We start from the raw sequence: 24336 nt of genomic DNA, 5'->3' as shown, positions 1-24336 counted from the left end.
GAAAATTACAAATATTACATTAATTTATCATTAACATTTTATAAAATGAATCCCATAACTTGCATTAGCTGTGGGTGTGTGTGTGTGTGTCTGTGTGTGTGTGTGCGCGCGCATGTGTATGCATCTTTGTGCAAGAGTATGAGTGTGTGTGTTACAAAGAGAGAATGAGAGAAAAAAAATGAGGGAGAGAAAGAGAGAATGAGTTTGTGTGAGTGTGAATATGAGTGTGCATTATGTGTATACATGTACTTACTACTCAATTCATCTCTTAATCCTCTTTCCACATTCTGCATCTCCAGATTCATCTTTGTTATCTGGAAAATAAAAAGTTATCCAACATGATTTACTGAAAAGAAATATTATTTTGTCTCATTGAAATTTTGAAATCCAGGATTAAATTTTTTATTAACTACAAATGTACATTCATATGTGATCTCAAGTCTCACTCTGGTATAAGAAAAAAATATATTAAAAAATTAAAAACCTGAGCTTTTATATAGTGAAATGTCCACTAAATGAGTTCAAAGCACTTTACAAAGGCCCCAAGCCAACAGCAGCATGCAATATATAGAACAGGACATGACGATCGTAAGGCATTATTATAAGTTTTTTTCAACAGAGATAGCACTGTTATCAGCCAGGTTCTCGTTTTGCATCTTAGTATGGTGAGAAAATGTGAATAAAGATCCTTTTCAAAGGAATCGACTTTTCACTGTGCACAGCTGGACTCAAACTCCTGACCTTTCAGGACACAAACAAAGTGTCTTCACACAAAGGTGTATTATGCCAAGGTGATCCAGATATTGAAGCTAAATATAAAACTCGTTATTATGAAATTTGATTTAAAACATACTTTTATTAAGGAAAAATTAATATAGTTTCTTGAACTGCCAATAGAAAGTCAAATTTCGTCATTCTGGCCATTTTGACGGAAAATTCAATTTTCAGCGTCTGGTCGGTCCATCTTGACATCACACCTGATCGAGGCAAGGAGACACATGTATGACAATGTCACATCACCTTCAGTTTTTTTTTTATATTGGCGGGGGGGGGGTTGTTTGTTTTTGTTTTTGTTTTTTTATTATTTATTTATCTTTTTGCTTAAAAACCAGAAACTTACATCTGCAAACTTATCCTCTAACTCCTTGTTTCTGCTTTCAAAGTCATGCAACAATTGCCTTTGTTGTTCATACATGCGACTAGAGTGCTCTGCCCTTTGCCTTTCATTGAGTTCCTTCATTTCAAGCATGGAGATCTTCTTGGAGATGGAGATGATGTCACCATCTGTCACGCTGACCTCTGTTCCATCAGTGACACCTTATGAAAGGCATAAATTTTGTAATCAGAAAATGAAAAAAAAAAAAGAAAAATATCACAAAAACTTAGTGTAGAAGATAAAACAAAGTGATATTCTCAAAAATGCTAGCTAAAATTTACACTGAGACAAAAACGTTAATCACTAATTCTTTGTTTTACATGCAATGTTTAAGAAAAGTTTTAATCTAAGTTTCCACTTTCTGAAAATTTCAAACTTGTATCTAGGTTAATCACAAATCCAATACATAAAGAAATTAATCTGTGAAGTAAGTCTTCGAAAAATGATAATGTATCAAATAAATTTTTACCCAAAACTTCAAATAAGAAATATAAAAAAAGGTACAAACTTCATCGATGGATGGCCGAATCTGATAAGAATATGGCATAAAATACTATCCGAATCACTGCCTTATTCACAATATAGAAACCACGATAACTCAATCGCATACACCTTATGGCCTTCAAAGACTACAATATTGTTCTTCTCACTGGGTAGATAGTATGATTTCAATTCATTTGAACAAGTTTGCAATTAACAAACTTTAAACATCATACAATTTGATTTTCCATAAATTCCCCTACTCCCCCCTGTTTACCTCTTCTGTGTAATTCTTCCATGGCCGCCTCCAAAGCATGTAGTTTTTCCTTCTCCATTCCAAGCGTTCTCTTGAGCTCATCATTTTCTATAGCCAATTGTTTTACTTCAGCCTAAAGACAACAAAATAAAGAATTATATGGGGTAATTATTGTCAATACCAAAACATAAAAACAAATGGGTAATTAAGAATTAAAAACTAATAATGTACATGTGGCTAAATCAAGATAAACAGACAAAATATCACTAGAGATATTTTTCCTCAATTTTGATGTAATAGTAACAAAGAAAGATAATACCTCACAATGCGTACTTCATTACATAAAAAGGAAAAGTGACCCTTCTGTGTAATTAACTGGTCTTAGACTCAAACCATGACTTACATTAGGTCAATTCCAGACAGTAATTAGACACCTCAATGGTATGCATAATGCCTACTTTCTCTGTTAGATCTGGTAGGCAGTCCTATACGATATACGACTAGTACAGCACCTATCCTACTAAAGGGTAGCAAGAAATTGTTTAGTGTTTGATTAACTATAGAAACAGGGATAAAACTCTTGGCACTACGGGCCTTCTGACACTGGTGTCATCCTTTCCACCTTCATCATCACAGCAGTAACATGACACCCCCAACTATCCAACAGCCACCTACCTCCAATCCCTCCAAAGCCTCAGCCTTAGACACGAGGTTATTCCCCTTTTCCAAGTTGTCCCTGTATTTCTCAGTCAAGGCCAGGTATTGTTTGTTGACCTTCTCGAGGTCAGATGTAGGCACAGAGTCTTCCAAAGCTTTTTGCAGAGCTGCAATTTTGAAGGCTGCCATATCCTAATTTGTATTTTAATGGGAAATAAAAGAAATTTTAAAATAAATGTCCAAAAAATAAAGAGTTGAATGTTTCAAAGAGCTTGCCTTACTTTCTTGAGTTTTGATGCCAGTTTTGCACCTGGTTGCTCATTTTGTAGAACACTAGATTCAAACACACAAACATGTTTGACACTGGAATTTGAGTTTTCATGAGTACCTAGGTCTAATCTAAATCTGGTGAAAAGTACACTGCAATACAACATCATATTCAGATGTTAACGATCAGCCATTACTTACAGCTGCCAGTTATAAAGAATGGTGTAAACTTGGCCTCCACAGGTCAAAGGGCTCTAGAGTAGCACAAAGTTGCTTGATTTATTACAATATTAGATATTATGTTAAAAACTGAACACTTTTGCACATTCCTTATGTTTCTAAATCCAGGGATTGAGCAGATGGTAATCTGGCAATAAAAGAAAGACTATAGGTATAAACAAATAAAATCATATAATGATAATCCCCTGCAGGCTTATAGCGAAGTGTTTGACTTACAATCCCGGCACAAAACATTTTTTTTGAGGTAACGTATCAAAATTTTATGCTCCTCTCACAGATTTACATGTGGCTGATTCTAAAACTACTAAAGCAATAAACTGTACTAAAATCTTCACTACAAGCAATGGTACTTTCAGGAATGTGATAAATTTTTTAAATATGCATCGGCAAACTGCAACCAAAAACACAAAACTGTACTGACAAAATATGTAAGAGTACCTTATAACGTTGTAGGTATCCAAGCCTCTCAGAGACTGCTGTCTCCATCTGATTCATTTCATTACGTTGACGGTTGGTTTCCTGGTCAAGGAGTAAATAGATTAGTTGTATTAAACCAGATAGAGATGAGTAATATCAAAAGTAAATACAAATATTTCAATGAACATCTTACATTCTTATATCATAAACATTATTATTGCCTCTCACAATTCACTTCACTATTTGCATTGGTTTGCCACTTTAGTTGTTTCCTTAACCAATTTATCTTCCCTTCCTCATTCAAATCTCTTTAATTTTCATGAATTCTTTTCCTCTACTCTCTTGTTTTCCATATCTCTTATCATATACCAATAGATAAGTGAATAATGTTGTTATAAAAGTGACTGGAACACTTTTAATGAAAAAAAATGTGGCTATTTTACTTTCATAAACTTGTAAAAATGTGAAGATTATGTTTTTATTTACATTACAGTAAAGCTGTCTGACAAACTCTCACTTCGAGGTTCAATCGCCAGTCAAGGAGGACTAATTTTTTGGGATAGTTTTTTTCTTTCTTGCTTTGTCTGGCACTTGTTCAGATCTTTATCTCACACCAATGCCTGCTCTCTAATTTCTCAATTTGATATTTTCAAAAATAAAAATGGAGCTACTCAAATGTCTTTGTTTTTGTCTTCTCCTCTTCAATGTTTGTGTTGTGTGATGCAAGCAAGGGTTCACAGTGTAAACGCATACCCTTGTGAAGAATATAGGAATTGAAATTGTCCCAACAATTGGGAACCTCTGTGGTGTAATGGTAGCATGTCGGACCAGTAATCAGGAAGTCAAAGGTTCGATCCCCAGTTGAGGAAGATTGATTTTTTTTGGAAATTTTTTTTCTTGTATTTTTCTTTCTTGCTTTGTCTGACACCTTTCATACACACTTGTTACGATCTTTAACTTAGAGGTGCTACAAAGATAATGAATACCATTTTTGATCAGTCCTCTATCTCAATTTCCCTTTTTTTCCAATCAAAATAACGCAACCATTTCTAGAAAAACTCGTCATTTATTTTTTTTTTAAATAACAAAACAAATAAACATTATAAAATTGTATTTCCTCTCACTTTAAAACGCTTACCCTTCTTAATTGTGTTTCCATTTCCTCCATCGTAGTATGTCGACGTGTTAGTGCCTTCTCATTGACACGCAACACTGTGATGCGTCGTGTCATTTCAGACAATCGACGTCTAACTTCAACATCATCCTGTGCTAGTGTGTCCACAAGTCTCTGTGTAAGAAATGATTAATAACATGTTAGTATCAATTCATTTTTAAGATAAAGATTTGAATCTCAAATTAAAAGTAAAGTCTAAAAAAATGTAATGTAATGAAAACATTTATATACTGCCAAATTTCATTTGCAATGCTCACTAGTACAATACAGGTAGCAATCCATGAAGTCAGACTCATCATATATTAGTCGCAGCATTGGTAAGAGAGAAAATATTTGTCCTTTTTAAAAAATTAATATAGAGAAAACCAAGAGTGAACTCACATCAAACTCTTGAATCCTGACAAAGTTTTCTTCTTGTTGTCCATGAAGTTCTCTGTGTTCTTTAGTCAATTTCTCTACTTCCTCCTGCCACTCCTGCAAATAAAAATTTCAACCAGAAAAAAAAAAATGTTAACGCAATATACATCAGAAATATGTGCTTATTTAATTTGGTCACTGGTATTTTAGGTATTGAGATCAGTGATGTCTGATGTTTTTATGAGGATTGTTCCTATGAAGATGGGATAAAAAAATAATGAAAGCAAAATAAAGATATTTTGAATCTATTGTACTCTGACATAAAAAGGTATAAAGGTTAATAATCAAGAAGAAAGAGAAAAAGAAGAAGAAAACATGAATAGATGGTATAAATATATAATCTTTATTATACAAATTTCTTTGCATAATTTGAGAAAAAAAAAAAAAAATTAAAAAAAACCCTAAAACTATTCTGCTCGAAGATGTCAGTTTTTTTGGGGTGTTTTTGTTTGTTTGTTTTTTGTGTTTTTGTGTTTTTGTTTGTTTGTTTTTTGTGTTTTTGTTGTATTTCTTTTTTCTAAAACTCAATCCCTCTGATAAAATCAATGGAGACAAAACAATTAAATCTTGGCACTGACCTTTTTATCCTTCAGATATTCGGCATACAGAAGACCTTGCTGATGACGTAAGACTGCATACTTCCTCTTGTAGTTTTCCAAAGAGGATTCCATTGTTCTCATCACAGACTCTCTCTGGGATAATTCCTAGATGATAGATGACATTATCAGAAACATTCAAACGTCACTGATGTAAACAAATAACATATTTTTAAACTGAACAATAATTATCAATTCATCTTTTTGAAAATTCTTTATTATTATCATATGTTATGATTCATTGAGTTCCCAATCGGTCGTAGAAAATTTTGTTCAAAGTATTTTAAAGCTTACATCTATAAATGAGACAACAGAACGTACTTTAATTCCATAACTACATAATTAATAACTGAAGCCTTCTAAATTATTTTTTTTAAACAAACTGCAAAAACAGTCATTACAAATCTTGCTAAGCCAAAGAAGAATAAAATAGGCTTGGTTTGGGTTTTTGTTGGAGTTTTTGTTTTGTTTTGTCTTCGTTTTTTGTGGGGTTTTAAAAAAAGTTTTTAACTAAAATCCTAAGCTAAAATAACATCCAAGAATATATCTAACCTGTAGTGTAATGATGAGATGTTCATTTAGGTTTCCAATAACCTCGGCACTAGATGGCGCCATTCCATCTGGTAATTTCATTTGGTTAAAAAGCCCTGAGCCACCATCAGATCCGTGCATCATGAATGTTTCCTTCTCCAGCTTATCAATCTGATATCAAAATCAAAATAAAGAGAAAAAACAATATTAAATTAAATGACTAAAATAAAGGGTAAATAGATCTTGATTTTTGGGAATAACAATGACAAAAAGAACAAGAGTTAAAATCGTAGTCTGATAGGTCTGGAAATTCTAGGAGACATGTTGAAAATGATCTTTAAATTGCAGAAACTTCTTTAAAGCACACCCAATATAACTGTTCTATCAATCTCAGGACTCTGTAAGACGACCCTCATAAATGCAAATATATTCTCAAATTTTGAGATATAGCCGTTAAACTGCATTAGAAGAAAATCAAGTTTGAGCTTGTGGAAAAAGATGAGGTGCTTAAGTCTCTTGACGAGGAATGTGAAGACTGAAAATTTACATCAACTCTCATCATAATTAATGAATAGTGTTAAAAGGCTGATTAAAATAAACAGTGCTAATGCTAAACTATTTTTTTTAAATGTTTGATAATGGTGAAGCTAGCTTACCCTTTCAAAAGCCTTGTCCCTCTCTAAAGCAGCAGAGCTTGCCTCCACTCTAATCTCCCTCAGAGTGTTCCTCAATTCCTCATTGCGTCCCTTCAACACATCAACCTGCTCCTTCAAGAAATAGGTTGTGTCGTAACTACCCAGAACTTTCTTTGCTTCTATCGCCTGGGGGGAAAATGTGCACAAGAAATAAAAGAAGTTTTAATAAAGAGAAATAAGAAGAAAAACCTTGAATTGTTTTTTTTAAAATCATGGCCCAGCATGTGTTAGGTTGAGGTGAGCCAGACAATGAAAAATTACATAAATGACATTCAATTTAAATTATTGCCCTTTTATAGGCGTGAATGAATGTAGTTTCATCAACAGCAAAAGTATCAAAGATTGTAAATTCTCAAAATTGAAACATTGAACTCAATTTTGGAATCTGGTTTATCCCAATAAAATACCAGAATGAAGTGATCATTTGAGAGGAGAAGTGACTGAGTGATAAAAGCAATGTGAAGTCCCCAGATTTCTTGCCCCACTTCAGGCACGTGTCGGGTTTGTTCTTTTTTTCAGTAAACAAGATAATTAGCTCCTAGTGTCCTCACTTGGACATCATGGGTAATTCCTGTGGATATCAGACCTTTATTTAATGAATCATCTATGAAATGCCAGTGGGGGAATCGTAAAATGCTATGCAGATGGTTGTCATTTTAAAAATTGTATTATTCTGATAGAATTTAAACGTGTAATGAAACAACATATCGGTAAAAGATAAAAACTATGTATATTGATATTTTTTTTAATTCTTCACTCAATACAACAGGAACTAAAATTAATAGCTTTTGCTCTGACACGGGTCAGAATTGATTTTCTTGTATTACGGGTTATGTAAACAAAATCTAGTTTAAATGAATAAAATGATGAAATTATTCAAAAAACTCACAGCCAACATCCTTTCAATGGCTGGAAATTGCATATGACCGACTCCTACGTCCCCTGAGCCTGAATATAAAAGAAAAAAAATGAAATCATCAATTTTATCTTGAAAATGACAAGTCAGATTATATAACAGTTCACTCAACTTCATCTTTCTCTACAATAGAAGTGTATGGGTGAATAAGAAGAGCTATTATATATATATGAGAGAGAGAGAGAGAGAGAGAGAGAGAGAGAGAGAGAGAGAGAGAGAGAGAGAGAAAGAGAGAGAAAGAGAGAGAGAGAGAGAGAGAGAGAGAGAGAGAGAGAGAGAGAGAGAGAGAAACCATACCTTCCCTAGCAGACGGGGGTCCTCCACCACCACTACCTCCCTTCTGCATAGTTTCCATGACCTCTTTGAATGCAGTCTCCAGACTGGCATTGTCCTGGTCCATTTGCTGGCACTTGGCGCGGAGCTCCGTCACTTCCTGCTCCAACTTGTGAATTTCTAGAATGTTCTCCTTGTAGTCTTTCTCATATTCATGACCCTGTAACAACAAAGATAACAATCAAATTTAAACGTTTGCCAATATGACAGGCTGACTGACTGAATTATTGCCTTGTACTGATATGGTCTACATCAGTTCCACATAGCGCACAACTGCTGACATCAGACTCCACTCCATGAAATAGGTCTAGATTTCTCCAAAAGATATTGGAAAGATACGCCCACACTGTTTTGATTTTAATATTGAAATACTCAAATATGAAGTGTGTAGAAATGGATGCAATGAGTATGGTAAATAGTAAATTCTGATGAAGATGAACTACAAGTCTATCAATCAAAAGTAAAATCAAGTAACTCAACTGTTTGTTTTTTTCAAACAACTCAAAAAATTCAAGAAATCAAACACACCACACACAATTATATCTTTGAAAATTTTCAGAGACCAGAAGATATTTCTGGTTGAAATGTTATAGATTAGAGGCATCGTTTCTTGAAACTATTTTTGGGTTTGACGTTCTGTGATCAAATGAATGACGGTGGTAGCAAAACTTTGGCCCTTGTGCTGTGTGCTTGGGTATATCACTCTATGCCCACTCCCTAATCAACTTAAGTATGAATGAGTACCAAGCTATAGACAATGACGAATATAATAATATATGGTTTTTATATAGCGCCTAACCCTGTATATATTGTAAGAGTATGGAAAGTTGGTTCCACACACCCTACAGGGGGGATATAAAGAAGAATTGTGAAGGATATTCAGAATGGTGAATCTGTGAAAATGCACTTCATTTAAATGTCCATATTTCTTTTCCTTTTATTCATTTATGTAAGAAGAAAACAAAGTGATAGCTAGTTAAGATCACTGAAGCCCTAGTTACATTTTATTATGATATCTAGAAGATGACATTAGGTTGATATCAAGTTAAATCGAAGCCTGCCTGCAAAGAGTTAATAGGACCACGTATAGAGACGTCTTACCCTGATCTGACTCTCCTGTCTCTGGACTTGTTGTCTGATAATGACGGCTGCTGACTGTTTCTCTTCTTCATTTCGTCGTTTGGTCTTGAGGTTTTCTGTGTAGTCCTGCACAGCCATCATGTCCTCTGCTGTCAGTCCGAGAGCCACAGCTCTGGTAATTAGATCATATATATACAGTATTATGTAAACTAAAAGGTTTTTTTAGAGTCATAAAACCTATGGAACCTAAATTAGCTGTGCTCTCTGTAACATTATAAATGGACAGCAATAACTGCATCACAAATTAATGTTATCAAATAAGTGCATGAGATTTGATTTTATCACAATTGATTTTTTTTTAATAGATAGAAAAAAATTCTTAGTGAACGAGATTTATTTTCATTTTACTTGTAAAATTATCTGGTAAAAGGGTGTGCCACTTGTTAGAAATACAGTTCTTGACTCCTAAAGTCATGTAAAACGATGGGCAGTAATTCTGACTATTGTTTGTGGTATGGGGGTAATCAAAGACGAATTAAATAAAAAGGAGAACTTAAAATAAATGTGATTCAAAGATGGTTCAAGCAATAAATACATTTTCCCAGTGACCCTAATGAAGGAAAACATTCCGGATCAAAAATATAGATTATCTGGCAAACCTGATTAATATAATTGAACAATGAAACATTTCTATAACCAAGTGAAATGTTTAAACAATAAATAACTCGGAAACAATGACAATTTGAATTATAAAACCACAGTAAAATTTAAATAAGCATGCATGGTGAAATACAGACAACCCGAATAACGGTAAAATCTGAATGTTTTAGATGATTTGTTTTCAAAAGGCCCTCCGCTTTTTTTAATGAATATATGACTAAACAATAAATAACATCAAATAAAATTTATTTAACTTCCCAAATCAAACAACCAATTTAAAAGAAATAGAAGAACTGCAAAGAAAAAAAATCCTCAATTGAAACAAAAATCAACATTGAGAAAAAAAAGTTTGTTTTTTTTAATGATTAACAGATATACCTTTCTGATGAGAAACACCTAGAAATTTCAATTCCAAAAGTAAACACCAGTGTCATATTTGAAGGAAAGCAAAATTATAATAATTATCAAATGTCAACATCCAACTATTTTTCTTTAAAATTCAGCATTAATATTAAAGAAATTACATCAAACTTGAAATTCCTCTTTACAAGTTGTTCAATCCATTGAAAAAAAAAATGGTATCCATTGTCTACTGAATACATATTCTGATATCTAATAGTTCTGTAATGTTACAAGATTTTACGAGACATGATAGTTGTAAGCTGAACAAGAGAGGCGAGAAATTTCTATTTTATAAAAGAAACTAAAAACTAACCTTTGACCCAACTGCTGGGCAAGTTTTCGAATCTTCTTCTTGTCCTCAATTCTTTCCTCTTCCAACATCTCAATCTGGTGGAAACAACAAAAATGAATTGTTTTTAAGCTTTGTTACCAAGTCACCCTATTCCGCCTCCGAACAGGACACAATAGACTAAGAGGAGATATGTTTACAAAGCTATGTATTGGAACAACCCCTTATTGCCCATGTGGAACCGACCATGAAACCACTTTACATGTGTTTATGGATTGCCCATTATACAACGTGCAACGTTCGAACCACTGGGTCACCCCTACAACACTCAACACAAAGCTCTATGGTGAGGCTGAGGACCTAAAGCGGACCACAGACTTCAAAGCAGATATCGGACTGCAGCCATAGATGTCCATCAGAGGAACGAAGAAGAAGAAGAAATCTTTGTTAATTTTCCTTTTTTTGTGATTTTTTTGTGTTTTTATTTATCTATTTTGATATTTTTTTTATGGGTTTCCTTTTTACATGTTTTTTTTTTTTTGCAGAGACAAACTTTTCAAGGGCTAAAATCAAACAAGGACAAAATTTACCACGCACACTTACTTTAACTTATTGAGACAAAAGGAATACAGTACCTACGAGGTATGGGCAAAGTATGAACCCAATTAAAATAGTCCATATGTTAAAATATAGAAAACGCCTCACCTCCCGCTGTAGCGTAAAGTTGACAGCCTTGAGTTCCTCCTGCCTGATAGCCTTGTTCTTTCTAAACTCTGTCAGGTCCAGAGGTTCTTTGGGGTCCATGCCCAGCTTGTACCTCAGCTCCTCATTCTCATCAAGCATCTCATTGATCTTCAACTCAGCCTTGTTGATGTACTGGCTCAGCTCTTCAATTTCCCTGGGTTATTGTGAAAAATAATATTATAGATCTCTTTGATCACCAACTTAAAATGTGAAGAATATATTATAATCGAATCTTATACCTTCTTAGTTTAAACTTGGTCGTATTTCTTTCAATAAACAGAACCAATCATTAGACAGTTGGGGTAATGTGCTCAAGGCCATGATAACCGTCAGAAAAGATGTGAACCCAGTACCGCCCCACATTGCGGGATCAGGCTACTTTCAAATGCTTTAAAATACAAATAATTAAAGTTAAATTTCCAAATAATGAAGTTTATTTATGGAAATATAAGGGTTGATGTGATGTGATAATTTAAAGAAAAAGTGATGAAATTCTCACTATTGTTTGATATTTACTTTGACTTTTATAATATATTCATATAGAGTCATGTCAACGTTATTACCATCTATAATTTCCAGACATACATTAAATAGTAAAGTATAAGGCATGGACAGTATTGTAATAATACAGCTCATGGTGTTCACTTCCAGTCCAGCAGGAACCTAAAGTTCCCAGAGAAAAGTCAACAACTTATAACCAAAATATGGAAAATTCATTGACCTTAAAATGTAATTTACGAATTCTTTTCAACTAAAATTCAGATAATTCAATTGTCACAATTATATGGCAGTAATTTCAACACTTATTCAAAAAGTTTCAAGACATGCTATGAGTAGTTCATTCTGACACATTCCTTTTATTAAACTTGATTTTCTAAAAACATTTCAATATGCATCTATAAGACCTGTATTTTAATCTTTTTTTTAAATCACATTTAGACACCACCTTTACCTTTATGTACACCATATAATTTTAATAAAATTGCTATTATTGAGCAATTATAGCCAGTTTCAAATGAGACCATACATTGTGTAAATATCATATATTATAATTTTACACTACATGACACAAACTCACCTCTCCCTAATTTTGACTTGGTTCTTGCCATCCTTTATCTCAGCTACAGCTTCCTGCAGGCCATACTCTCCCTTTGAAAAAAAAAATCAATTTTAGAAAATACATCAACTTGTTTTAAGATGAAAGAAAATATGGTCCAGAAGTAAAGAAAAGAATTGAGTACTTCATGAGTTAATAATGATCATAACACAGAAAAGTGATAAACTAAAATACAATAATTTTTGGAAGAGGGAAAAGAAAAATGACATGAATAGTGAAACCTGATCATAATTTCAAACCAAAACGGAGTATAACCAATTTAACATAATTATTTTTTCTTTGAGTTTGTCTCACTTTAAATAGCATAAACATAAAAATACAGCTCTAGTATCTAGATTGGAGGGGGGTCCCAACTGTTCAGTTGGTAGAGCACATGCAAAGGGGCCAAGATCGATCCCTGGTGCAGTTGAGATTTTTTCTGACCCCCCCCCCCCCCCCCCCCCCCCCCCCCCCCCGCTGTCCACCCAGCAGTGATTGGATAGCTGGGTCTGTTAGATCTGGTGAAAAGCACTTTGCAATAAGTTAGTGTCCTATCCAAAGGGTAGCAAGCAATTACTATTGTCCGTTTCAAGCTATAGAAACCAGGATAAGCTCCAGCTCCATGGGCCTAATGGCTCTGAAGGACTACATTATCAAGATTGGATGTTTATCTTTTAAAATATATTTAACAGCAAGAGTTTAATTCAACCCAGCAAACAAATAGTAAAAAATACCAGTGGAAAAATATGAACCATTTAATTTTTTCAATTTTTTCATCAGAAATCGCAGCTTCATCATTGCTCACACCCTATGGCTTGAAGTAAAAATATTACAAATCTTCCAAAACAAATTGACACTCTACTTACTCCTTCATACTGCCGCATACGTTCCAGCAACTCTGTCAATTCTTTATCCTTGGCCCGACAGTCTTCTTCTGCCTAATAATTTTTTTTCAAACAAACAATATTTTTAATGAAAAATAATTCATGGACAATATATAAAATCTTCCTTTCAATATACAGCTCGATATAGAATGTATCTATTTTTAGCAATAATTTCAGATAACGTATTTTTAAAATAGTGTATTCCATCATTTCTAATAAAAGCTTGATATTTTTAAAAATCATTCAATATGATAATGACCATTCCAAATAAGGCCATACCTTTTTCCTCTCGTCCTCTGCCTGCTTGAGATGTTCCTTGCAATATTTGTTTTCATTTTGGAGCTCCCTCATCTTGGCCTGGACTCTGTCACCATGTGATGAACCGGCTGTTAAAGACAAATATGAATCACAAGTTAGAAACTTTAAATCCTGTTGATGAAGCTGATAAGACTAAGACAAAGAAATGTATAAATTATACTGAGTCAGTTTTTTACAAGAAGGTACAAAACGGTATAACCGACTTTGGCAAATCGTGTGCTAAGCTCCACTAATTGCCTCTCCCTGGCATCAGCAAGACTTCAGGATTTAAGTTTAATATTGAACTAGAAGTTATAATAGAAAAAGTTAGTTGTGGGGGGGGGGGGTGGAGTCTTTATGGCGTGGACACCCCAGCCCAAAAGTCACAGATTAAAAGTAATCTCTTTTTCAAAGCAGAAAACAGGTTCAATACAAAGTAAAAGACAAAATTGTATTCATTTTAATGTTTAAATTATGAAATTTAACAATATAGATGGTCTCCAAATGTTTGGTTTGGTTTTTTGGGTTGTCCTTGTCTTTCATTTTTTTTTTTTCGTTTTTGTTTGTTTGGGTTTATGTTTTTTTTTGTTTTGTTTTTTTGTTTTTTGTTGTTGTTTTTTTTTTTTTTTTTTTGGGGGGGGGGGGGGTTGTGGATGTTGACATTTTATCAAGTAGCTTACCTCTATGCAATTCAGCGTTCAAATCCTCAATAATTGCAGCATTTTTCTCCATCTCTGATGTACATTGGTCGATTTTCTCAGTCAATTCAACAATCTGCTTGTCTTTGTCCTTCAGAACCTATATTTTATAGATAATACAAAGGTATAACTTATTCTATGAATGTTTATTGAGAAACAAGAACACAAACGGAGTACTATCAGCTTACAGATCATAAAATGCAAATGTTAGAGTTGTAAAGACATTTTACTATAAATGAAAACTTCTAAATTTAAAAGTAAATTTACTGGTATCATCCTTGGGTTATATCTGACAATGAAATTTGTTTTACTGTATTTGAGAAAATGTCGCTATATATTTTTAGGTACACATCATTTAACATAAAATTTAAAAGAAAAATCAGAAGAAAAAAACCCAACTTACATACCAATAAAAACGATGGTTCAGAATTTTCCCTGATACCACAGTTATCAAACTATAGGTTTTCTTCTTTCTCTCACACAAAGGCATAAGTTTAATATCTTCGATTCTACCAAACCAAGGAATCTCACCTCGCTGAGCGCTGACACAGAGGCCTTGTCAGAATCCATATTGGCTGCAATCAGCTGCTCTTTCATGCGGAATAGCTCATCTTGAAGTTCCCCAACCTGTATGTCTTTCTGTCCCATGATTTCCTACATGATAAATAGAATGATAAATTGAATCATAGACATGTTTTGATTTTGAAATTGTACAGAAAGACCATATGATTTTTAAACTTCACCGTTTGGCAAATACAAACAGTATGACATAAAATATGAAAATTACCATTACCAGATGATGTCATTCAAATTGAAACCTTATCATGTACATATATAGTCTAAAGTGTTTGAAAATGAAAATTAGAGAATTAAAATAAAAGTAATAAAAGAAAAAATCAGAAGGAAAGAGAGAAAACCAACCCATCAACATTCCCATCTGTTTCGAATGTAAGTTTCATAAATGACCTTTACCATTTAACCTACCTGCCATTCATCCACCTTCTGGTTAACAGCGACCATAATGGCGTCATCTGCCTCTCCTTTAGACTGGACCTGCTCTGTCAAATCTTGCACCTGATTCTTCAAGATTTCATTCTCCTCTCTCAAGGCATCAGTAACTGTGTCACTTTGTTGGAGAACACTCTGGGAAGGATTGATAGATGCAAAAAATTCTAAACTTAATCAAAAATTTTCTTTATCAAATTTTCAAACTTTAGGTTGTGGTTTTAACACAGAGTATAATTGACTCATACCTTTCTTGAAAATAAGCCAGTAGAACATAGGCCATACAAACTTATTGACTCATTTTTTTAAAAATAAAAGCAAAAAAATACTAACTCTGTGAAATCTTTAAAAAATAAGCAAATTTGTTTCACTTTAATAATAAATTCTAAATCTGTCTATCAGCAACCTGGGGTACCCAAGCCATTTGGTAATCAGCTATGGTAAAAATGAAAACAGAATAGAATAATTGAAATTACTCAAATTTTTAAAAATTGTAAACCAATAGGAAATATGTAAAAGATTAAGGATATGCTAACCAACAATGTCAATAACCCACCTTCAACTTGATGTAATCTTCAGACATTTTGTCCATCTGCTGGATCGAATCTTCCAGGTTTTTCTGGAGGTCCTCACATCTTTTCTGAAGCAAGTCATTTGCATCTGTGATGTTCTGAAATAGCAAAGTCATAATTATGGTGAACAATTTATCAACAATTATAAGGATAAATTATCCACCTATTTATCATTAATTGTCATTTCTTATGCTACACGTAAGCAAATAATTCAATTGGTAAATTGTATTACAGAAATGTACAAAAACTCACCATAGATCAACAAAACTGAACGATACGAGACATATCACATACATTTTATTAGGACTGATAATCACAACTTTAATAGCCTTTAAGTCAGAACAAGCTTATTTAAATCTTGTAATTTAGTTACACACTTTCAGTCTGAAAAGTAAGTGTTAATCATTCCATGGCCTGAAAAGTAACTTGCATCAGAAAGTCACTCGGACCTGGAAAAAGTCAATACTTACATATTCAAACCATTAAAAGTAAGTCGTTTTTAAATAGCTATCTTTATAATGCAATTCACAGCAGTTTATTTCTTCATAAAACGGATCACTTAGTTATACTGCTGGAACCCAGCAAGTGACTGACAACAGCAGCTGCATGCTGTAAAATTGGCTACCTGGACGGGGATTCCCCTTTTTTAGGGTTAAGCCGCAAAGTATTACATTTTCGTGATGTAATATAACACCATATCTAGATGACCACTTACATTACAATGATATTAACTTACGGAACAGACAGTACTACTTTCACTTGTTTTGTTGGTTCTTTTTTCGTTTTATTGTGATTATTCTGATAGGTTTTATAAGCAATTTAATATCCCTACTATTTTAAAATATTTTTGTTGTTGTGCGGACAATAAAAAATTCAAATCTTTAAAATCAGACGTTGGATTTTAAAACTAATTAATGCTTTGTCCAGTCTTAATATTATTACACAAAGTAAAACATTCATTTTATGATTCAACACATTTTAACTACGTTTTTAATGGTCATAAATGTAAACGGCTGGACATCTGGTATGTTCTCTTCATTTGTATTTTGTATTGTATTGAAAAGATATGGAGATAAGGGGATTAAACAATTTAACACACTCCTAAAGAACATATAAATCAATATATTGTGTGTGTAGGTTTTACTTCACTATTCCAAATAGAAACAAAACCATCATCATTACACCAAACAACACCATCACAGTGGCGTAGTAGATTATACAAGCAATGTATATGGTAGAAAAAGGCATTCCCCGCTCTCTCTCTCTCTCTCTCTCTCTCTCTCTCTCTCTCTCTCTCTCTCTCTCTCTCTCTCTCTCTCTCTCTCTCTCTCACACACACACACACACACATACATCCTGCATATACACACATACAAACGTAAAAGACAGGCTAAGAGAAATGCATCACATTCACACTACATCTAATTCATATCACTGACAACAACGATATAACATCAACAGTTAGTACAGATAGTATTCCACAAAGGCAAGTTTGACTGGGGAAAATAAGAAGAGGGGGAGTGGGGGGGGGGGGGGAGTACTCAAACATAGCCAAGATAGAGAAAATAATAGTGACACCTTCTAGGAATTAACAGATATTCAGACATTATTCTCAATATTCACAGGGTACAAGTAGTGCAGCTGGTGAATAAAACCTTCCCACACCAATCAACAGAGACATGAATAAAACAAACCCATTCATTTCATATTTCTTAAATCAGTAACAGATGTGTCTTTAAGAACTATTATTATAGGGCTACTTGCAGAGAGAGGTGTGTGAAAATATATTTATATATATATATATATATATTATTATATATATAATATATATATATATATTATATATATATATATATATATATATATATATATATATATATATATATATTATATATATAATATATATATATATATATATATATATTATACGTTCCTGTACTACAATAAGTATGACTTCTTCATTCCTTTACCATATTCGTGGGAACTTTTAATGATAAAACTGTAGAATCAGTGTAGTAGTGTTCCATGGTCAGTGGGGAGTCCAGGAAATGATTACGACATTGTTTACATTGTGTAACTGGTCCAAATTCATCACCCACTATAGCCTAGACATCTCATAGACTGCTAGATATTCCCAGTGAAATTTGATACCCCACCCCTACACTTGTTACATATTTGTTGAACTGAATTAACATTAGTGCAACAGAAAGTAGACGGTTTGTACTATGTACTATTGTGAATAATAATAAACTGCAACGTCTGATTGTTGTTGTAGGGATTCCAGAAACATTTGATTTAAATGATAAATGTAGTGAAAATATGAGTCTACTTTGCTGTCTTCCTGAGAAAGAATTATACTGATGATATCTATGATATTTAGTCCACTGTGTGAGGGGGATTTCAATCTATAACATGAGTGAAATAGGTTTACATTTAAGATAGTTGTCACTTGGTTATGCCATTATTTATCAGACCAATTAGACTACTCGCTTCACTGACTGCAGGCACGTGCCATACCAGAGCGCAGGTAAAGAGGTGGAGAGTAGTGACCTCTTGACCTGGCATCTCAACTAAGTGATCCGCTGGTAAACCACTGTGAATTATATTTTTTACAAACCTGAAGTTCTTCCATTGTTTCAGCCAACTCCCTATTTTTCCGTGCCAATTTTTCCTTGAACTCTGCATCATCACCACGCCTGGAGACAATGCTGTCTCGCTGTGTCTGCATCTGCATCTTGTAATCACTGATGTCCTGTCTCATTTGGTCATTCTATGTGATGGTAAGGTCAAAACACAACATTATAATCTAAATCAACAAATGGCAAAAATCAACAAGGATGCGATTTTCATATGAGAAATTATTTGGTTATAAAAGAAATTGCTTGAGATCATGGATTAAACATACTATAAATATACAAATACTTTTTAAACAGTTATAATTATATCATTTGCAATAAAACATTACAAATTTCTACATTTAAAATTTTTAAAAATAGAAAATCACCAATACATAGCACTTTAAATTTACTTCATGAAATTAAATTACATGCCATAGAATAAAAAAAATATGCCAAGCCTTACCTCTTCCCTGGTGTCTTTCAGTTCCTTTTCCAACTCACTGATTCTCTCGCTGTACTGCAATGATGAAAGTAGCAAAATAGTCAAAAGTTGAAAATCAATGATTGAATTGGGTCCAATATATAAGATGGTACAAATATAAGTTTTCCCCTTAATAAAATTCGAATATCAGGAATTGTTAAGTTATCAAAACTCAGTTTATGAGAACTTAGGAAATTAATATTATGAAATGAGGTCATGTATTATTTTGAATATTTAATTTTGAAATAAAAGATTAAAAAATGAAACCTTTTCAGCAGCTCTTTTCTCTGAGTTGAGATCTCGATTCAAATCTTTGATCTCTTGTTTCATCTGATCGTTGCTTTCCTCCATTTCTCGAATTTGTTCTCGCAGGTAACGAGTGTCTCTGGATCCTCCATCAGGACCATATTTCTGAAAATTAAACAACAACATTAGTTTTGCAAAGAAATAAAGAGATGACCAAATAACCCACAGAAATGGACTTAATTCCTATTCTTGTATTATATTATTAATATTATTACTGTTGTGCAATGTTATTATTATTATTATTATTATTATTATTATTATTATTATTATTATTATTTATTATTATTATTATTATTATTATTATAATCAATATTATTGTCATTATTATTATTATTATTAAAAGTATTGTTGGTATTACCATTGTTTTATATTTCGTAGTTATTTATGGAATCATTATATTGTTTGGTTTCATTTACCTTTTTTTTTTTCACTTTCAGGTATGTTGCCATCAAATTTTACAATTTATTGGCGAAAGCCTAAAATTAAATACACTTTCAAAAACTTTCAAACTTGTATAGTTAATTATTTTGCAACCTTTTGGATAGGACTCTAGTCACAAGGTACTTTCCATCATATCTAAGAGACCCAGCTACCCAATCACTACTGGATTTGCAAAGGAAGCTGTGTGCAAAATGTTCTTTCTAATTTAGGTCCTGATGTGAGTCAAAGACCAGATTGCATTACCACAGGAACACAATAAGGTAAAGCTAAATGATGTTAAAGGATTAGGGAAAATATGACAACAACAGTAGCTTTAAATAAAATTGTATATTGTATTGACTTTAATGTATGAGAGAGAAAAAGCATGTAAATTCAATCTAACATCAAAATCTGGGAACAAGTGCTCCAATCTATCAGAATGCAAAGGTTTTCATTTTAGAATAGACAAAATACTTACTTTTACTTCCTCTGCTTGCTTTTCCAACTTCTCATTCTCTTTCTTCAATTCTTGTTCTAAAAATATGAAAGAAATATAAATGTTAATAATGTGATGTCCATAATTCTGATTATATGATCCCTTGTGTATTTAATAAGCGCATTATAAATGGCTCATGATTATTGTTAGGGGCCATGGGAAATAAATAAATAATAAAAACACTTTATATCCCCTCACCTTTGGCATTCACAACAACTCATCAATCAAAAATTGATACATTATTAAGCCCTACATGCTCATTATTTCTGTCTGCTGAAAGAGAAAATAGGCTTCTTCCCCTCCTTGTGAATTTAAATCAGTCAGACCGATTACTACAACCGATATATACAGAAATAAAAATGACAATGAGATGGCAATCATAATATCAATTCTCTCAGGTTGAAAACTAATGGAAATTGAACAAATAAATTACATTGCAATTGAGATAATGAAAATATAATAATATATATAGCACAAATTCAGGTAGCCGTGGTCATGATAAAAGGATACCCTTGTACCCTTCATTGTTTTCATATAAATCGACATTTAAAAAAAAAATGAGAATAAGTATTTATGCCCTTGTTTAAGACTACTGGACTTATAAATTAAGATAACTACTTATTAGGGTTTTGATGGAGAAAATGGAGATAGGGTAAGAGAGAAATAATTGAGGAAAAGATAAAAGAGAGTTGGTGAGAAAGATGATGAGTTGGAGATGAGATGAAGGATGACGAAGGAAAAAGGGCAAACCTTTTTTGAGTGCCTTTTTAGCCTCAGCCTCAGCTTCTGCCATGGCGTCCTCCAGCAAATTGTTCCTGTTGACCATGACAGCTTTGGTGATGTCAAACAGCTTGAGAAGCTTGGCAGCATCATAGCCATCTGCCTTGCCCTGTTACAACAGAGTTGTAGAGAATGAACATTTAAACATATCGTGGTTTATCATCCATCTATTTTTTTTTTTTTACAGACTTGCTTTAAAATGTGTACTTTCATAAAGCACAATATCCCCTTGATGTCCTCAAAGTGTTTTACAAAGGATTCTAAGCCAATGGTGACATTGAACATACAGGACAAGACATCCCACCAGAAGGCTATAATAATTTCTTTTTAACAGAGAAAACGCAATACATTCTCAGCTAACATCTGATTTTGGCGAGGAAGATCTTTTCTTTTGTTTGCACCATCCACAGTAGGACTTGAACAATCAACCTACAGTTCATAAGTTGAGTCATATCATTAGACTACAACTACACAACATCATTTTAGAAACATTAAATAATAGCTCTTCACATCTCTTTTTGGATCAGAATGAAATAATTGATGTTTGATTTTAATGGAATTTTCTGTTGTAATACTTGAACATTTTTTTATACAGCGCAATATCAACTAAATGTGCTCAAAGCACTTTACAAGGAGTCCCAAATGATCAGCAACGCTTAACATGCAGGGCAATGAAAGGCAATATTAGAATGCAATTCAAGAGATTAACCTTCTCCTAATTATAGTAAAATCATCGCATAAGTTAGAATATAACTACCATCCTTTTTTTCATATTTTTCTGTGCATTATTAGAGTTGATTTTTTTCTTCTTCTGAACAACATTATTTTTAATGTGAGACATTGTTTTTGAGATTTTTTGGTAGAAGTATGAATTTCCTTGAAAAAAAATTGAAATGGCCAGTAAGGAGAGAGCTTGCAGGGTCCTATGTCTAAATTTTCAAGTTAATTCCAAATATATCTGGCATTTGGAAAAGGAATTTTTAACTTGTAATCATAAGCCATTCAACACTTACATCCTTTATCAATTCAAATAGCTCATCAGCCTGGTCATCAGAGATGTCAGCAGGGCTGACACTCTCAATGGATGACCAGTCTATGGGTGCCATCTTGGTAACTAAGTCTCAATCAATCTGAAATGAAAGGGAAACACACAAAAAGTACACAGTGACATAAAATCTTTCAAATTGTCACGTATACTTATCTAATGCATTAACTTTGCCCTTGAATTAATATTAATCTAATAGACAAATAAATGAGAAACAAAATAAACAATATCAAATATATTACTCTATATTGTAAGTGAGCCTTTTATACAGAGCAATAAAGGGATATAAACAAATGTAAAGTTCTCTTTATTAATCCCAATCTGTTTATATCCCAACAATTGATAGCTTTTGGGAGGGTATTTTAATATTTTTTACTTTTAAATGTTTCATATATTTACTTTATGTACAGTTTCTAAATATTTTAATTTCTTTACTATTTCGGGAGATATTCAAATAGTTCTGCCACGTTACAATCCTAACAAAATAAAGACCATAAATGTTGACGCAAAATATAGCTGGTATTAATTACTAATGGAACCAATTTGTTTCTTTCTACGGATAAATAAAATTTTGATTTTAATTCAAGGTGAGCAACTACGTATATTCACTGTTGGGAGACCTTCTTAAAGCTCCTCGTCCTAGCATTTCTTTCAATTTGTATTTTCACCGTGGATCTTTTGTCAGGAATTTATTTATTCAATTTATGATCATATAGAAGCATTTTAAAAACTCAAGAACAACCCTTGATAGATTTGTGAAAGTTTAAAATTTCCTAATTTGACCATTGTTTTGATTCTCGGTCGCCATTTTGATTTGTGAAGTATTGAAAGGCAGTACAAAGCAGTTCTAGGTTGTGTTTTGTTTTGTTTTTCTCTAAGGGGTAAGCTCGAGAACGGGGGATTTTTTTCAATTATTAGGGTTAGTTATAAGACTTAGTAAAGATGATGGGGTGTTTGTTTTTCCTATTAGGGTTAGTTAAAGGTACTAGGTTGTATTTTTTCTAATGATTAGTTCATGGAATATTTGGGTTATTCCCCTTAACACGAGGAGCTTTCGGAAGGCCTCCCTCACCGTTTGCGATATAAATTATGGACGTATTTGGAATATTCCGAACTTATATAAAGCGTTACAGCGTCATTGTAAATGAGTATTTGCGTTATTCTATACAAATTATACCGTTCATCACATTACACATTACAAATTATCTCTTTTCAAATTTTCCGACAGTTTCTATTTCTATTTCAAAATCGTAAATCGGCTCCAGAGATAAATTCTAACTTTTAAACGCTAAGATAGTGACACATTATAAACAATCTCAAACGGCAACGTTGATAAATATAAATTCTACAAGTGAAAAGTTTACTCAATTAAATAGCAAAGAATAGAAGCAAACGTGAAATCATTTTAGGATATTTGAATTTGCTCAAATCAAAATCAAAACAAGTCTGTTCATGAGTTCATGAAGATAGTGTGGTGTGAGCATAATATATATCAACTGAAAGACTGTATTCATCATATTATTGATATACACCTGCAAAGCTTAATCATATCAAAAATGGTTGAATCTATTATTTCAATTCAACAAGTACCCGTTTATTCTGAGCATTACAAATAGCGACACAATTTACATTGTTGACAACGGCGTCCATTGCTCGTCCGCCATTCTTCTGTCGCTAAGCAAATTGTTTCCGTACACAAAATCGGTGAAAAACTCGTAAGGTCTTACAGCAGATTTTGAATGGCTGTGACGTTGATTTACGTTTTGTTTTTTAAATATAATAGACCGTCTATATGGAAATAATGGCAGTGTCAATTATCGAATCCACTTTAGAATAGTATGCTTTTATTTCCTCTCAGCTAGGTGGAGGTGCCTACCTCTTTCACAGCAGACCATATGGAACCATATTTCCATTTCATACAGTACTAGCCGCCTGTTAGGAGTCCTTTTTGTACTAACTACAATATCAGTCACTGCCTATAGCCAAGTACTAACTAGTATCTGAATCGAGTAGGGTAATGCGTGTAAAGTGCCTTATCCAAGGACACAACATCTGGACCCGAATTTTCCACAATCACTGTCATCCATCCAGCCACTTACCACGCTTCACATTGCTTGACTTTTGTGACAAGACGAGACTGTGCAGATGAGCGAAAGATTTCCTCCAGTTGGAGACACTTAAATCAAGGCGCCATGACTCAAATATCTAGGTAGTGGGATAGAAGACACAGCAAGTGACCCCCTGCCCACAAAGATAGATAGATAGATAGATAGATAGATAGATAGATAGATAGATAGATAGATAGATAGATAGATAGATAGATAGATA

The 24336-nt window shown here is 33.1% G+C and overlaps 1 protein-coding gene across 3 annotated transcripts in view; it reads right to left on the bottom strand.

Annotated features, from left to right (window-relative positions):
* The window catches only part of LOC144968305 (centrosomal protein of 290 kDa-like), a 51025-nt gene extending 27324 nt beyond the window's left edge, over positions 1–23701 (bottom strand). The window contains exons 1-29 of one of the 3 annotated variants that reach the window (XM_078906531.1): positions 23599–23701; positions 21977–22093; positions 20934–21072; positions 20166–20221; positions 19229–19372; positions 18944–18997; positions 18480–18632; positions 15847–15960; positions 15270–15428; positions 14817–14939; positions 14268–14385; positions 13570–13676; positions 13273–13344; positions 12389–12459; positions 11272–11464; positions 10591–10664; positions 9237–9387; positions 8100–8295; positions 7776–7834; positions 6848–7012; positions 6213–6362; positions 5643–5768; positions 5029–5121; positions 4612–4761; positions 3495–3575; positions 2568–2741; positions 1914–2025; positions 1121–1317; positions 254–314 (exon numbers count right to left, since the gene is read on the bottom strand). In XM_078906531.1, coding sequence (XP_078762657.1) covers positions 254–314; positions 1121–1317; positions 1914–2025; positions 2568–2741; positions 3495–3575; positions 4612–4761; positions 5029–5121; positions 5643–5768; positions 6213–6362; positions 6848–7012; positions 7776–7834; positions 8100–8295; positions 9237–9387; positions 10591–10664; positions 11272–11464; positions 12389–12459; positions 13273–13344; positions 13570–13676; positions 14268–14385; positions 14817–14939; positions 15270–15428; positions 15847–15960; positions 18480–18632; positions 18944–18997; positions 19229–19372; positions 20166–20221; positions 20934–21072; positions 21977–22069 — 3385 coding nt within the window. In that variant the 5' untranslated portion in view covers positions 22070–22093; positions 23599–23701. Of the gene's footprint in view, positions 1–253; positions 315–1120; positions 1318–1913; positions 2026–2567; positions 2742–3494; positions 3576–4611; positions 4762–5028; positions 5122–5642; positions 5769–6212; positions 6363–6847; positions 7013–7775; positions 7835–8099; positions 8296–9236; positions 9388–10590; positions 10665–11271; positions 11465–12388; positions 12460–13272; positions 13345–13569; positions 13677–14267; positions 14386–14816; positions 14940–15269; positions 15429–15846; positions 15961–18479; positions 18633–18943; positions 18998–19228; positions 19373–20165; positions 20222–20933; positions 21073–21976; positions 22094–23540 lie in introns of all 3 variants that reach the window. The other 2 variants (XM_078906532.1, XM_078906533.1) reach the window with 2 other exon arrangements.
* Between the last annotated feature and the right edge of the window lie 635 nt (positions 23702–24336).

This window comes from Berghia stephanieae, chromosome 3 (assembly GCF_034508935.2).
Source record: "Berghia stephanieae isolate SIO BIC M18660-M18661 chromosome 3, UCSD_Bste_1.3, whole genome shotgun sequence".
In the NCBI taxonomy this organism is placed as follows: domain Eukaryota; kingdom Metazoa; phylum Mollusca; class Gastropoda; order Nudibranchia; family Aeolidiidae; genus Berghia; species Berghia stephanieae.
Note: the sequence above shows the minus strand (reverse complement) of the source record. Positions and strands in the feature narration are given on the sequence as shown.